Source organism: Grampus griseus, assembly GCF_964374135.1.
Source record: "Grampus griseus genome assembly, chromosome: 6".
NCBI lineage: Eukaryota > Metazoa > Chordata > Mammalia > Artiodactyla > Delphinidae > Grampus > Grampus griseus.
In genome coordinates this window covers 5,092,906-5,108,749 of record NC_139000.1, presented here as the reverse complement: position 1 = coordinate 5,108,749, position 15,844 = coordinate 5,092,906, and the positions used below count along the sequence as shown (strand labels likewise).

At 57.0% G+C, this 15,844-nt stretch overlaps 1 protein-coding gene across 1 annotated transcript; it reads right to left on the bottom strand.

Annotated features, from left to right (window-relative positions):
• Positions 1 to 956: 956 nt before the first annotated feature.
• On the bottom strand, positions 957 to 15,448 carry FAM78A (family with sequence similarity 78 member A). Its single transcript, XM_082656227.1, has 2 exons — positions 14,459 to 15,448; positions 957 to 2,265 (listed from the first exon to the last, which is right to left on the bottom strand). The coding sequence occupies exons 1-2, from the start codon at positions 14,779 to 14,781 to the stop codon at positions 1,737 to 1,739; spliced, it is 852 nt and encodes a 283-aa protein (XP_082512353.1). The 5' UTR covers positions 14,782 to 15,448; the 3' UTR covers positions 957 to 1,736.
• Between the last annotated feature and the right edge of the window lie 396 nt (positions 15,449 to 15,844).

Sequence of the window (15,844 nt, the reverse complement as noted above, 5' to 3'; positions counted from 1 at the left end):
CGCACAAAGCTGTTTCCCGTCCAGAGGTGCCAGGAGAGCCGCACGCGTCCCGTCAGGAGCGGGGCGCTCGGGCGATGGCTGGACGTTAAGCACCCCTCGAATAAATACAGTAGCCCGTGGGTAGAGGAGCAGAGCAAGGACTCCGTGAACCACGCCCGCCCACGCTGTCCCTGGGGCTCCTACATACGGCTCATCTGCAGCAGAGATGGATTATTTCTCTCATCTGACAGTTTTCTGGGCTCGATCATTATCGGTCCGAATGAGGAACCCAGGCGATGTAGCTGTGGGTTTGTCAAGCTTGGAGGAAGGGGGCCTCCCTCAGCAGGGTGTCCCCTCAGCTCCTGCAAGCAGCCTTCAAGGCAGGCATTGCTAAAAAAGCTTGGCGACACTCAGGACCAGGTCCTGGGGCTCCAGAGGGCCCAGGACCCGAAGGAGGGTGACCTCAAGGACCAGCCTCAACCCCAGGCTCACTTCATCACCCTGGCCGTGGGTGCTGGCTCGCTTCTGTGAGGGCCGGCAGCAGGGGGTCTGCCCCTTGCCTCCCGCCTCCCCAGCCTTACCAGGTCCAGGCATGCCCATCTGTGGGTGCCCTCACCTGCAGCACCGCGGTGCTTGGAGCCCATCTGCAGGCACCCCCCGGAGAGCCCGGGAGGGGCGTCCCCGAGAAGGTGCTGGGTGTCAAGGGCAGGCCTTCTCACCTTTGAACTAACTACAGCTGGGTAAGGTGGCTGGCCCTCCAGGCGTTTGGGACAGTGTGGATGGAAACAGAAAAGCTGCCCACTGAGATGTGCCGACAGAGCCGGCTGGCGATGGGCGCTGAGGACCGAGACGGTGGGAATTCCCTGGGCTCAACCTGTAACTCACGGGACCCTCCCTCTCTGCTCCTAGGCCCACCCAAGGCAAGTTCCGGCTGCAGAGGAGAGAGGAGAGAGAAGCCCCCCGCAGATCTACCCTGAGCCCGAGCTCACAGCTTGTCTCTGCAGGCACGGAGTAGGGTAAGGGTTCTCCCTGGGGTGGAGAGAAGGGACTTTGGGGGCAGAATCTGCCTGTGGTTTCGGCTCAGCTAAAACGGAAGAATGAGCGGCCGGTTTTAGATCTAGATCTGTAGCCCATCCCCCTCCTCCCTCACCTCTGGCGGAAGATGCAAAGTCCAGCAGAAAAGACAAACGGCTCTCTTTGTTTCCGGTTTTTTCCTTTAAAATCGGCTTAAGGCAAAAGTTTGGCAAAGCAAGTCTACATAAGGCCGCGTGACAGAGGATGAGGGGAGCTGCCCGGGCGGGGCGGGTCCGCCGCGGATCAGCCCCGGTGGCATCAGCCCCGGTGGCATCAGCCCCGGTGGGATCAGCCCCCGTGGGATCAGCCCCGGTGCGGTGCGACCAGGCTCCTCGCCAGCTCCTCCTCGTCCCACCCCTGAACCTCTTAAAGAGGCGTTAAAAAAAAAAAGGAACAGAAAAAGCAGTTGTTTCAGGGAGTCTGTTGCAAGTGAATGACGGAAATTGCGAGGAGAGGAAAGGAGACCCAAGGTGACACTGAGGGCGCACGTGGAGTGGTCGGTCCCGCCTGGGTCTCCCCCCTCCGCCAGGGAAGCAGGTCCCAGGAGGGCCGCGCGTTCGCACAGTGAGATCCGCCCGCTGGAGAAGGTAGAAAGGTTGTATTTTGCTGAAGGACTGCAGAGTCCGTGCGGGGTGTTTGCGTGGTGTTATTATTTGGGGGTCACCTCGCGGGTGCCCTGGCTGTTACCGGTGCTTGGGCGGGATCACCACCAGCGCCGGCCCGTACTTGGGCCGCCACATGAGGACCTGAGCGTCGTTGGCATTGGGCTTGACCAGGGCGCTGGGCGGGATGGGCTCATTCTTGCTCAGGATTTTGGGCTGGTCCTGGGCGATGGGCTCCCGCAGCCGGGCGCGCTGGCCCAGGGGCCGGTTGGGGTTCACCTCGATGCTGAGCTGCATGCGCCAGTGCAGCGTCTGCAGAATGATCATGTCGTTGGTCGAGGTGTTGGTGGCTACCAGCCACGTGATGAAGCTCTGGTCCCGGTAGACGTTGGTCAGCTTGGCCACATTGCTATCGCTGACGGGCACGGCCCACGTGACGCTGGGGTAAAAGTTGTCATTCATGCTGATGATGAACTTGGAGTCTCTCTTGGTGGGGCCCACGATGGTGCAGGTCTCCGTGGTGTTCCCGTACCAGGGGTAGTTCACCCCGTCCGAGTCGCTGATGGCCTCAATCTTGCCCTCCTGGAGGTCTGGGAGCTCCCAGCTAGACCTGAGGATGGGAAGGCCAGTTTACTCAGCCAGCCATGCACAGGCTCGTCTGCATTCCCTTGTCCCTGGGGCTTACCTCCCCAGGGGGCCAGACAGTAAACAGACACCCAACATCATGTCAGGGAACTGGGGCTCCCCTAGACATGGCCCCCCTCAAAAGCCACATCCTGTTCTCTTGCATCATCTCAAATTGGTCTCCCCCGGAAAGCCCTGTAGACAGGGCTGGATTCTGGCTGGGCTTCGGGAAGCCCTAACTGCCCCTGCCCTCAAGGGAGGGGCCTGGGGGCAGCACACAGTAATGGGGGGCCCTAACCTGCGCTGTGCCCCCCCGTCCCATGTCCCAGCGGCTGGTGGGACGGCCACATGCAACCCCATGACCTTGGTTAGGGCGGAGGCCACTGGCGCCGAGAGGCTGGGGTGGGGCTACTCTCCTGGGCACACAGCACGTCAGGGCGGCCTGGGTAGGAGTGCAAGTGGCAAGGAGTTTCTTTCTCTTGCTTTAGGGGCCCCCAGTGGCTGTGGGGTCGGCACATCTTGGAGTGATTTCAGCCCCTCATTGACCAGCGTGTGACCGGGGTCAAACGCCCGCCTGCCCCCGAGCTTTGGTGTCCAGCACCGGGGCCAGGGGCATGGGAACCAGCGCTCAGGGCCCTCGCCAAGGCTCTGGCCCCTCCCCTCCACATCTCCTCCACCACACGTGGGCCTGGGCTCCCTGGCCCTCCGCCCAGCAAGGCCAACACCGTGGGCGGTGCCCTCTTCTCCCCACCACCCACCCTGCCCCCGCCTTGTTTCTGCTCATGCCTGCCTAGAATAGGAAGCACAGCTCAGCCAGAATGGCTCCCACCTGGCTGGCCCCTGTCTTCGGAGCAGTAGAACCAAGAAAACCTAACCAGCCAGTCTCAAAACTCTGCTCTCAGTCCCAGTCTCGGGGCCAGCTTTACAATCAATGCCTCCTGGACTTGCTGCAGCTGCCAGGGAACCTGCACTTACAGCTTCGGGCCGGGCTGAGAACCAGCAGCACTTGGTCAGCCCAACGTGCTTGCAGGGGGCTCAGCCTCCTGGCAGCTGGGCTGTCCAGAGCTCGGACTCAGGAAACCTAGTGACCTTGCTGAAAGTCTCAGCCACCCTCTCACGGGTGTGAGACCCTGGGCAAAATCCCAGCCCTCCCTGGACCCCAGACTCATCACCCACTTCCCACCTGAGGTCATGGAAGGACACAGGCAGGAACATGCCAGTCCAGGGCAGGGCACAAGACAAATGCCAGTGATTGGTGCCTGCTAGCACCATTGCTGTCACTATTGTTACTATAATAATAACTCTCTGACAGAAGAGGACTGTCCTAAGTTGCTCTGAGGACACGTGGCTGGGGGCACAGCAGCGTCTGGGGAGCCCACCCCTTAGAAACTCATCAACAATCACATCCACCCCACCAGACAGATAAAGTAACGACAGCTGGGGCGGGGGGGTCTTTTTCCCAGGTTGATTTAGCTAAGCAGTCAGGCCTGGGCACCTGCCATACCAACGCTCAGGACACTTTGCCCCCAGAATTCCGCACACCTGTGTACACCAGCGGTGCTCTCCAGAAATACTCCTTTACAGAATGCATTCCTGTTCACAGCAGCATTATTCACAATAGCCAAAAGGTGGAAACAACTGAAGTGTCTGTCAACGGATGATGGATAGAGTGGTCTGTCCATGCAATGGAATATTATTCATCCTTAAAAAGGAAATTCTGACACATGCTACAACATGGATGAACCTTGAAGACATTATGCCAAGTGAAATAAGTCAGACACAAAAGGACACATACTGTATGATTCCACATATATGAGGTCCCTAGAAGAGTCAAATTCATAGAAACAGAAAGTAGAATGGCGGTTGCCAGGGGCTGGGAGAGGGAAAAGGGGGAGTCAGCGTTTCATGAGTGCGGAGTTTCTGTTGGGGAAGATGAAAATGTTCTGGAAATAGACACACAACAATGTGGATGTACTTAATGCTGCCAAACTTAAAAATGGTTAAGATGGTAAATTTTATGTATATCTAATCACAATGTAAAAAGTGCATTCCCCTACTGAAATGCATCGTTTAATGTTAGCAGTTAGCAAATTTGGGGCCACTACAGGAGGGATGATCAGGAATGTGATTTTGCTAATTTGTCTGTTTATTTCATTAAAAAGGTCACAAAATTAGGGTAACACCTGCCTAGTAGGCCATCTCCTGCCCAGGGCCCTGAGCTCATCAAACGCCAAGGAGGAGGTCACAGTCGTGAGCCGGCAGATTCGGCTGCCCCGGGGGTGGCCGCCATGGACCAGAGAAGGGGGTCAGGGTCCCTGTCCCGAATTTCTCAGAAGCCTGTGCCCCACCCGTGCCCAGCCTCCTGTGGTGGAAGGCACCCACTCTGTCTTCTCACAGTGGTTACACTTGCTTATAAAAGTGGCTTTCGTTTTGTTTTTAAGGCAGAAAGCCGTCTTGCCAAAAGACCTTTTCTCTTGCCTTTGCCCTCTTTCACTTCCTAAGAGCTGGCTTGTTGTGGGACGCGGGGTTGCCACCAGAATGGCCTCTCTCTCAGCCTCTGACCCCCAGCCTCAGGTTTCCTTTTCCGCCTCCCAGCCCCCAAATGCCCAGGCGCTGGCTCAGTCACAGATGGGTGACAGTCCCCATGAGCTGGCAGACAGCCGTGTCTCATGTGGGGTATTACTCAGAACCAGGGCCAAGGGCGTCTGTTTTCAAATCATCACAGACCAGCTGGGCTGGCTCTGGGCCCCGTGGTCCAGTCTCCCCGTCGAGGTGGTGGAGGGAGCATGGTTAAGGGCACAGCTCCTGAGGGACGTGGACCAGCCCGGGTCCAGTCTCCCCCCGGCTACTAGTCACAAATCTCTGAGCCCCACATTGGTTCACTGTGGATAACCGCACCCGCCTTCCAGGTTTTTGAGATGATTAAATGCGTCAGTATATACTACCTGGTACACAGTAAACAGCGACACGTGGAAACTTCCGGACACCACTGGAGTGAGGCTTGCCTCTAACACTAATGCATTTGCCAGCCCTGATGTGACCTGAAGCCTTCTGACCTCGTTTATGTTTTCAGATTATCCATGCTCTGAAAGGAATGATCCCATACAGCTCCTGCCTCTAAGACTTCCTGTTTGTTCTGGAATGACCTTGGGCTTCAAGGCAGAACCTCGGTTTTCCAGCTTCTGGGTGGAGGGGTGAGTTTGGACCCTGGTCCTGCACACCCTGAGCCTTCCTGTTTGCACAGCAGGGACAATACAGGTGCACAGGCCAACGAAAGGTGGAGGCAAGGCTCCCAGCTCCATGCCCGGCACACGGAGGCCCAACCAGCAGGTTTAGGTGGAGGAGGGGCATCTTGTGAACACGAGCAAACGCCCATTTCTGCCCCAGCACCTTCTCTCCAGACCTCAGGGCAGGTCGTGTCAGGCTTCCTACAGGCCAGCAGGAGGCCCTGGTCTCCCCCGTGTCCTCCCCCTTTGCTCACTGGCCTGGGCTGGTCTTCAGGGCAACACTGGCTACAGAATTTGTGGGACCAGGGGGTGAAGTGAAAATAGGAGGCCCCTTGTTCAAAAATCAAGAATTGCCACGTGGTGACAGCAGAGCATGGAACCACGCAAGGGGCCCTTCTGAGCACAGGGCCCAGTGGGACGGTGCAGTCGCCACGCCCGGGAAACTGGCCTGCTTCCGTGGTCCCCGTCACACTCCCACCCTCATCCCAGAGGTGTGGGAACCCAGAAGACAGCAGGCAAGTCCAGGCTTGAAGCTGGACCTCAGAATGCTTTCTGGGGCCCCCTTGCAGCACATCTGAGACAGACTCCTCAGCGTCCCTCAATGCCCATTCCTTCTGCAGCCCCATCCACCATGCACTCAACAGATGTTTGCAGGGACCTGCCATTGACGCTGGTCACGATGCTGTGAAAGGGAGACAGAGCTGCTGACCTGGTCATCAGTGATGCCAGGGGGGCCTGCACCCTCTGGGTGCCCAGTACCATCCCTGACTCCCTCTCGCCTCCAGACTGCCCCCCTTCTGCTCTGCCTTCGCGCTGGCCACGACCCCTCACCTCTCCCAGCCTCCTCTTGCCACCTGCCATGCTCTCCTCCCTGAAGCCTGAGTGATCTTTAAAAACAGAGATCTGATGGCACTGTTCCTCCCTCCAACCCTGTTAAGCCTGCCATGACTCCCCAAGGCCCTGAAAGCCAGATGCAGGTGAGGCCAAGGGTCTTGCACGCAAACACACACACACACACACACACACACACACACACACTCCCTCCCTCCCTCCCTCCCTCCCTCCCTCCCTCCCTCCCCAGGCTCCAGACCCACCAGCCATCCCTCTAATGGGCTGTGCCCTCCCGACTCAGCGTCTTTGGCCACGAGCAGCGTCCCCCGCCCCCCTCCTGTCCTAGCCAGTGGTACCTACGGCTCATCTCTGGAGCCCCCAGGGAAGCTCACCTGGACCCTTCACACGAGGCCTGGCGCCCCCATATTCAACCTTTGTCCCACTGCTTCCTGTGACACGCACGGGGGGGATTTAATAATCATGCCACCCTTTGTTGACGACCTCACTCCCAGACAGACCACAGGGGCCGAGAAGCAGGGGCCAGGCCTCCAGAATCTATCCTGGTGCCTGGCCTAGAGTCAGACACAATAGAGGCAGGTGGCCTGGATCAGTGGCGGTGGGCAACCTGCCCCGTTTCTCCTTCAGGGCCTGAGCCCCACAAAGGGGTCCCAGTGATGAGTTTAGGGTGCCCAAAGCTGCCTCTGCTTGTGTACTTTCTCACCTGGAGCAGCTGCGGCTGGGACAGCCATGCCCAGCACAGGTCGTCCCCACTGCAACACTGGTGACAGTGGTCACGTTCCCTGAGCACATCAGACGTGCTGGGCGCCCTGCGTACATACATCCACACAGGCTTCTCCTCAGTTACCCCAGGGCTGCAACTGAGGGTGTTTTATAGAGGAGACTTGGGGACATCAGAGGCCTGACCCAGGGAAGCCACCAGGCAGGACCCACAGCCCGAGCGAGCTCTTACCCATGGCCTCCAACGGCCCCTCACCCAGCACACACACGCATACATGCATATGCACGCACACACACACATGCACACACACACACGTGCACGCACATACACGTAGACACACACATATGGGTTCTTACCCATCTGGCTTCCAACAGACCCTCACCTGAAATACACACACACACACGCACACACACGGCTCTGAGCAACATGACCTAGGGTGTAAGTCTGAGGGCCCTGGGAGCACACCTTTCCCAGCTACTTTGTGCCAGGCAGGGTGGCAAGCCTGGGCCTGAGCTCTCCCCTAGGCACGGGTGGACCCTTGTGCCCCCATGGGCCCTCGTCTCTCCCAGCTCTCTGACTGCATTTTGAATTCCGGACAACAGAGCACCTGGTCTCAGAGCAGAGTTCCCAAACTTCACATCTCTTTCCTCATTTTGGTCCTGTTTACATATCTCCTGTGCTATTATTCACTTAATTTTTTTTCCTTGAAATTAATCACTTTTTAAAAAAACTCAACTAAATTTAGCTTTTCCTATGGAACACCTTTGAAATAACAGGTCAGATATATTGGGTATATATATATATATATATATATTTTCTAATACGCATTAGAATAAATATGTGGCTTTAAATTACAATCATACTTAAGCTGAAACGAGTTCTCCTAAATATTATTTCACTTCCCACAAGTGGCACCGTTGGGCACTCTAAGAAACACATTTACAGATGGCGACTTGGGGCTCGAGGGCAAGAGGGCTGCCCAGGGCACAAGGTTCTTCTGCCCAGTGCTGGTTTCAGTGCCCTCCTGGGGGCCAGATGGGCGCTTAGGGATTTTCTCACCTGGTCCCCAATTTTACAGAGCTTACTGTTTTTTTGCAATTTGCAAAAAGTTCCAATTTTGTAAAATGTTTGCAATTTTACGAGAAATGAGGCCCAAGAGCCCCCTTCCAAACCAGTCTGGGACCCTGGTTTCCTGACTCCTGCCCTGGGCGGCCGCCCACTGTGCTGGCCCCTGCCCACCAGACAGGTCACCAGAAGCCCCTTCCCTGGGGGAGGAGCTGGAGGTGTCCCCTCCCCGCCTGCCCCTAGGGTTCCCCCAAACAACAAACACCACTTTTTCTTCCCACCTTACCCTTCTTCGCCCAGGCCACACTCCCAGGGCCCAACACGAGGGGGAAAGGGCCAATAGCATTTTAGTTTTTAGTTATAAAAGCTGCGTTTTTGTTTAAAAAAAAAAAAAAAGCAAGCCATCGAGAAGTACAAAATGTGAGAAACGATGGGGCTTCCCTGGTGGCGCACTGGTTGAGAGTCTGCCTGCCGATGCAGGGGACACGGGTTCATGCCCCGGTCTGGGAAGATCCCACATGCCGCAGAGTGGCTGGGCCCGTGAGCCATGGCCGCTGAGCCTGTGTGTCCGGAGCCTGTGCTCCCCAACGGGAGAGGCCACAACAGTGAGAGGCCCGCGTACCGCAAAAAAAAAAAAAAAAAAAGTGAGAAACGAAAGTCCTGTCTTCCGTGCTTCCGCCTCCCTCGCTGAGGTTACTCACCACATACACTCTGATAAACATCCTTCTAGAGCATCCTCCCTGCACACACACACAGTAGATGTTCCCGTTTCTAGCGCTTTTAACAGAAATGGATTCCTACCCTACACCTTTTACAACTTCTTTTAATGCAGCGATGATAATCTGATAGGGAATCTCTAGCTTCTCTTCCTCATGTGTAAGAGCCTCAGCCTGTTCTGCCCTGGAGACAGACCATAGTTTCACCCCCCTACTGATGGACACTTGGGGTGCTCATGGCTCTTCAGTGATGGACAGGGCTGGAGTCTCTGTCCCCACACATACGTCCTTCTGCCCTGCTTCCTGCATCCACGTATTCGTTAATTCACTTGCTCGGGAGATTTCTGTGTGTGCCTGCAATGCTCCAGGCACCAGGCCAGGGGCTCAGTTTCTCTAAGACAGACTCTAAAAGTAGGACAAGAGAGTTGAAGGGCACGTGTGCTTGAAATTGTAGTGGACAGAGCCAAGCTCACCTTCCGGAAGCTGCGTAAATTGTACCCCCAGGAGCAGCACCGGAGGCCGTCTACTCCCCCCGTCCCACAGCAGGCATTACTGATCTTTTGTATTTTTACCCAGATCCGATCAGCAGAAACGAAAAGCATCTCCGTATGTCATTGCCGGTTCCCTGATCGCTGTGCTGTCAGAGCCTCCTCACATGTCTCTGGAAGCTGCCAGCTTTTGTCTTCAGCCCTCAGAAGGTGAGGGTGGGTGCGATCGCTTGGCCGGGGCCGGTCCAGGGGGAGTTCTATTGGGGCCAGGCCGTCCCCCCAAACTTCCTCCCACCCCAAAGCCTGGAAACGAGAACTTCCCTCTCCTGCCTCCGCCAGGGCCCTGCAGATGGGGGAGGCTGTCTTCCGCTCGCAGAGAGGAAGCATCGTCCTCAATTGTTCTGCACGGGCCCAGGCTGCAGGAAGAGGCCACATGGTCACAAGGGCCATTCCTCCTGACCCGGCCCCTGACCACTGGAGCAGAGCAAGCCTCCTGGGGCAAGTGGCCTCAGGTCTCAGCGGCCCTGGCCTCACCATAAAATCGGGACCTCACGGGGTCCTTGGGAGACCAGAGAGTGAACGGGGAGCTGGGGCAGCCACACAGCATCACCCCAGCTCCAGCATCCCCTGGCCAGAGGCCTCAGGTCCCCCCACCCCTGCCCAGCCCTTTCCCACCAGCCTCATAATCCTGTGACAGCAGATGTCACCACAGGTTCTGGCTGGAAAGACCCTCAGAGGTCTCGTCGCCCGAGATTCTCATACTGTAGGCGGGTATGTGAAACCCAACCCAGGAGAAGAAAGAACAGTAATGACTCCAACACGGCAATCTCTGTGCTGACTCTCTGCCAGGCACTGTGTAATTGATGATGAATTATTACTAGTTACGGTATGGAGAGCGACCACATATACTATCTCATTTAATCCCTCAAACAACCCTGCGATGAGGGACTGTTCTCCCCATTTCATAGGAGGGAACAGTGAGGCTCAGAAAGGTTGAGAGCCTGGCGCAAGCTCGCCACACCCGTGGACGGTGGAGCTGGAGCCACGCCTGGCTGGACAAGGGCACAGGCGGGTGGCACTGCCAACCCAGAGAGACCCCATCTCCTGAGCTGCTCTCCTCCCCTCACCCCAAGCCTGACCTGTGGCAGAACCCTGAGCCAGAACCAACCTTGACCTTGGCCGTGGGCCAGATTCTCTGGGGGCTCCAGAAGAGGGCAAACTAGGGATAACGTGTAGGGATAACGTGAAGCATCTCCCACACAGGGGAGAAACTGTGACTCGTCACTCGGAAGACTGTGCCAGCTGACAGGTGGCAGCTAAGGATTGTGGAGGATGGGGTGGTGGATGCAGGCGGATTCAACAGTGTTCTGGGGGGGGGTGGCTTTGAAAGCTATGTGGGTTGGACCCCAAACCATATAGAATCCTCTCAAGCTGGCACAAGAAACTCGCCATCTTCTAGCTCTCGTCTGTAAGTCGGGGTATTACTGGGGTGGCATGTGGCATTGTTCCACTGCAAATATTTCCAACCCACGACATTCAAAAGGGTTCTCCTCCTGGATTAGAGATTAATTTCAAGCAGGGATAATGTTTGGGGGTATTATGGGTTTCGCTGAAGTATTTGGAATTAATATTTTTAATACAAGCCCATTTGGCAAGAACAGAAGCCCTAACCTAACCTTTGCCACATTACCGTTCCCTCCCCAGGCCATTAAAGCCCAGTGCCCGTGTGGGTTTTGTTTTAAGCCTTCAAATTGTCTGGGTCTAGCCCAGTAGTTCTCAACCAGGGGTGACTTCACACCCCTCCCGAGGACGTGGGGCAGTGTCTGGAGACACGTTTGGTTGTCAGAACAGGGGGAGGGAGGCTGCTGGCATTGAGTGGGTAGAGACCAGGGACGCTGCCCAACATCCTGCAGTGCACAGGACAGCCTGGTCCCGGCAAAGTTAGGGGACGGTTCCGGGCAGCCTGAGGCCGCTGGTCATCCCAGCGCTCACCATCCCTCACTTTCTTTCACGTCACGGGTCTTAAAAGTATGAAGAAGCTTAGTTACCACAGGAGGTTTGGGGTAGGGGAGATGGGAAGGGTATTTTCATCACATCAAAATGCTTCCGTTTACATTCGAGCAGGTGCAGCTGTCCAGGCTTATTCCGGAGGGCGCCAGTTGAATACAGAGCCTCCCCATGGGCCGGAGGAACCATGGTATTTGGTAATTCAGTTTCTTAATGTAATTTTGTTGATTAATAATCAATCGAGCAGTTTCCAACTCAGCATTTCAGCCACGGGTGACCTACACCTGTCCTCTCCCCGAATCCTCCCAGCAGCCTAAGGGGGGTTCTTACCCTGTTCACAGATGGCAAAAGCAAACCTCCAAGAGGTGACCTGCCGAGGCCCCAGAGCCAGTACTGGGCCGTAATTCTGACCCCGGGGCCTGAGCCCATTAATGACCAGTCCATCCTGCCCCTCCAGGGAGCCTCGAACTCTGCCCTTTCTCCAGGGCTGGTCCTATCCCAACCAGGAGTCCAGTGGACCCAGGAGAACGAGGTATGCGGGACACAGGGGTCCCTGCGCTGAAGGCGTGTCCCGAGAAGGGGAGGGAACAAAAGGGAACACATGGAACTCAAGGAAAACAGCCTTCAACCACTTGAAAACTCAAATCGTCCATGACTTACACTATTATTAAATTCTTAAAAGTCAGGGAGTGGGCCCTCTGTGAAAGAGGAAGACCTGGGCTGGGGAGAAAATTCCACACAAAGAGTAATTTACATCTGTCCAAATTCTGTCGTTTCGGCCCTGATTCTCAACTCATTACATATCCCATCACCCACTTCGCATCCGATAGAAGAATCAGAACGGTAATAACACTGTTAAGGACGACAGTCACATGCAGTAACTGTTGACCGTGGGCTTGGCGGAGTGCCGGCTGCTTGACCAATGTCATCTCCCGTGATTCAATAAGCCGTGGTGCAAGGACTGTGACTGGCCCCAATTTGCAGACGAGGAAACCGAGGGTCAGAGTGGCTCAGGTCACACCCTGGAAAGTGGCAGAACCTGGACTCAAGCCCAGGTCTGCTTGACTGCAGTCTAGATGTGCACTGGGTTCCTCTAACCGGGAACCAAGGACTGGCACAGACAGAGAAAGGTCACCTCAGGTCTCCCGATGCACGCCTGTCTCCAGCCATGGCGCTTGGATGGACTCAGAGCCAACAAAGGGAGCACAGGGCCTTGAAGACTCTGTCAACATCCCCCACCCGCCCACCCCCGTGCACAGATGGGGAAGCTGAGCCTCCAAGCCAGGCCCACTCCCTCCCCACCGCACACCACGTCCGTCTCTGCAGAACTCAGTCCCTTTAGCTTTCCCCAATGTTCTTCCTCTTGGAGCTTGCATCTTTCCAAGTTCAGAAGGACCTCTGGCTTCCTTACCCTTTCTAGGGAAGAAAACAAGTGGAGCCCAAAAGCCCTAGGAAAACCTGTGTGTCTTGCCAGTTGCCCCAGAAGCCTTGCAAAGCCTGAGAAGGTTTTGGGTTTAAGGCTTCTTAGGGAAGGTCCACAGCAAATAACTAAGAACCATGTTTCCCTTCTTGGGATGGAAAGTCAGCCCCCAGCCTGGTTTAAGAGCCACTTGGAGAATTAGACTTGGATGTAGACGTCGGGTGGACAGAGGGGAGCCGATGAGTGTCCAGATATGCGCCATGTGCACCTCTGGGGCGGTCATGGTTACACCTAGCTTTAAGTTTTTCCATGATCCTCCTGTTGCCCTTGCAACTTCAGTCATCTAGTGGAGAAGCCACAAGATTTGGTGTCCCCTCCCCACCCTCTCTAATTTCAGCTGGCCCAGAATATTCTTTTTTTTTTTGTGGTACGCGGGCCTCTCACTGTTGTGGCCTCTCCCGTTGCGGAGCACAGGCTCCGGACGCGCAGGCTCAGCGGCCATGGCTCACGGGCCCAGCCAGTCCGCGGCATGTGGGATCTTCCCGGACCGGGGCACGAACCCGTGTCCCCTGCATCGGCAGGCAGACTCTCAACCACTGCGCCACCAGGGAAGCCCAGGATATTCTTAAATCAGTGAAGAGTTCCAAGTCCTGGGGAAAGTCTCCTCCATTCCTCACCTGCGGGACCGGGAAGGGATGCTGCACAGGGTAGAGACCCCGAGAGACAGGCTGTGGGCGAGTGTCCATGGCCAGCCATGGGAGTCACAGGGGTCAAGTTGGGGGGCTGCCCTTGGGGCCTGCCTGGTGCTCTCAGAAGCGTCCTCGTGCTCAGAAACAGCTATTGTCACCACCCTGTCTTAGGCGGCCCTTCAAGTTAAGTCACCTCCCCGTCTGTCTACAGCTGCTCTTGCCACACGCAGGATGACCATCTCTAGGGTCAGAGAACATGCCAGGGGCTCAGGGTGCCGCACCGAGAGGTACACCCTCCTGGGGACATTCTGGGGACTGGGCTGGACAGAAGAGGTCTGTGGGCTCCTCTCAGCTCTTAGGGGCCCACTGGAGCCTTCTGGACACAGACACTGGCTGTCCACATAAAGTGGCCTTCTGCTGTGGAGAGAGAAAACACTGCACTGAAAAGCACACCGGGTTTCTAAAACCCTCTCAAACAAAACTCCGTCCGGAACAGAGCAGAGTGTTCCCCCAGGTCCTGATGTGCCTCTGAAAACACCAGGGGACGAGTTCAGGTCCGACACAGAGCCCTGCACACTAAATCTGGAGGCTGCAGAGGCCCAGCTCTCCTTCCCTGGGTACCTGCCGCGTGTGCAGGTCTGAGCCGGGCCAAGCCGCAGCCTCTCTAGTGACCCGGGACAGCATGCGTGCTTTGCCAAAGAGGAACCTGGTGGAATGTCCCTCTGCTTTCTGGGCGTCTTGCAGGGAGGGTACGGGAACCGCAGGGGGCCAGGGACAGTGGAAGGGACGGTCCTAGAGCCGTGACCCCAATCTGAATCAACAGGCGAGCCCTCTAGGTCACCTGGTCAAGGAGGAATCAGAGGCCACTTCCATGTCTGCCTAACACTTCCCTCTGGCCCTGATGGGACCCCTCTCTAACCCCGCCGAGCTCACCCCCAGACCCCCAAGCTCCCCCATCCCAGGGGCCCCCCGAAGCTTGCTCCTGAGCAGTACTCACATGCCCTGCTCCCCATACTGGTTGTAGAACTCCATGTGGCTGCACGCCTGAATCCAGCCAACTATCCAGGTCTCCTTCTTGGGGATGGGCGGCATGACCACCTGGGCCGAGGCACGGAAGTGGGGTGTCCGGTAGCGGAGCACCACGCTGGAGGACTCATCGATGCTGGTGGGGACGGGATCGATAGAGGCCTTGACGTCGATCACCGTGATGCCTTCCCGGAAGACTCTGGCTTTGCCCCCGATGCTCTGAATACAGCCCATGGCACACAGTACGAGTCTGATCTCCAGGGAAGGCCAGCAGTCCCAGAGAAAATCGGGCATTGAAAGGATGGAGGCTGCCGGACCCAGTGCAGACGGTACAGCTCTCCAATCTCAAATCTCAAGACTGATATCCATAGGATAGAAAATTCACTGAGTAGAGGGGGTTTGCATATCACTACCTCGGGCCTGATTATAAATAAGGATTTTGCTGCATTTCAAGGGCCCTGGGTTCTCTCTTCTTCTGCTAGCAGTGGACAAAAATCACCGATATTCTTTGGGTTAAAAAAAGGAAAGTTTGGAGGTTAATGGATAATCATGTTGTTCAGACATCCAGCCCTTCCTTCTGTGCCTCACACGCGGGGAACGCAGCTCAGAGACGCTCCCTGAAGTCTTGAGGCGAAGAAGGCAAATGCCGGCAGGCACATAAATAAGGAAGGCTCTGTCGCCTGCGCGGTGCCGCCACCCTCGCTGCAGAAGACCGACTTCCTGCCCTTCTGCCTTCCGCACGCGCTCGGGGCACACGCGCCCGGCCGCTCGCCCAGCCCGGCCGAATCAATGGAAGAGCAGTTTCTGTTCAATCCGCCGAGGTCTGGGCGCCCTCGGTGGCTTCCAGGAGGCGAGCGCCCGGCTCCCGCGGGGTCCCCGAGGAGCGCGGCGCGGATCCCCGTCGGCGACCACTCGCGGGCACGCCGCGTCCCCTCGCCGCTGTCACTGTCGCCGTGCGGGGCCCCAGGGCTGCGCTCGGGCCGCCGCCTGGTTCGCCGCGACCGCCGAGGACCTGGTGGGAGGTGGAAGGGACAGGACGTCAAGGCCCGCCTCAAAGTTGAGCCGAACTTTGCTGCGGGGGGCGCGCGGGGCGGCGACGAGTCTGCGCGGGGCGCGGGCTGCGGAGCTGACGGCGCAGCTCTGTGAGGTCTGCCCGGAGGCGGCGGCCCGCCCCCCCCCCCCCCCCGCCCAACCCGTCAGCCGCGTCCGCACGACCGCGCGCACCAGCGAATAATCGCCGCCGGTGACATCTCCGCTGACCCCTCCCGGCCCGTAGGCGGGGTGGGGCGGGGGGCGACTGGCTGGCACTGCGGTGGGCCTCGTGGACTTTCGGGTCCTGGCACTACCCCCACCGCCT

What these genes read in the sequence shown, in the direction of transcription:
- FAM78A (XM_082656227.1), bottom strand. Translation starts at nt 14,781, where the DNA reads ATGCCCGATTTTCTCTGGGACTGCTGGCCTTCCCTGGAGATCAGACTC. An exon ending in CAGTATGGGGAGCAGGGCAT is followed by an intron (nt 2,266 to 14,458) that starts GTGAGTACTGCT and finishes TCCCATCCTCAG; the next exon opens with GTCTAGCTGGGAGCTCCCAG.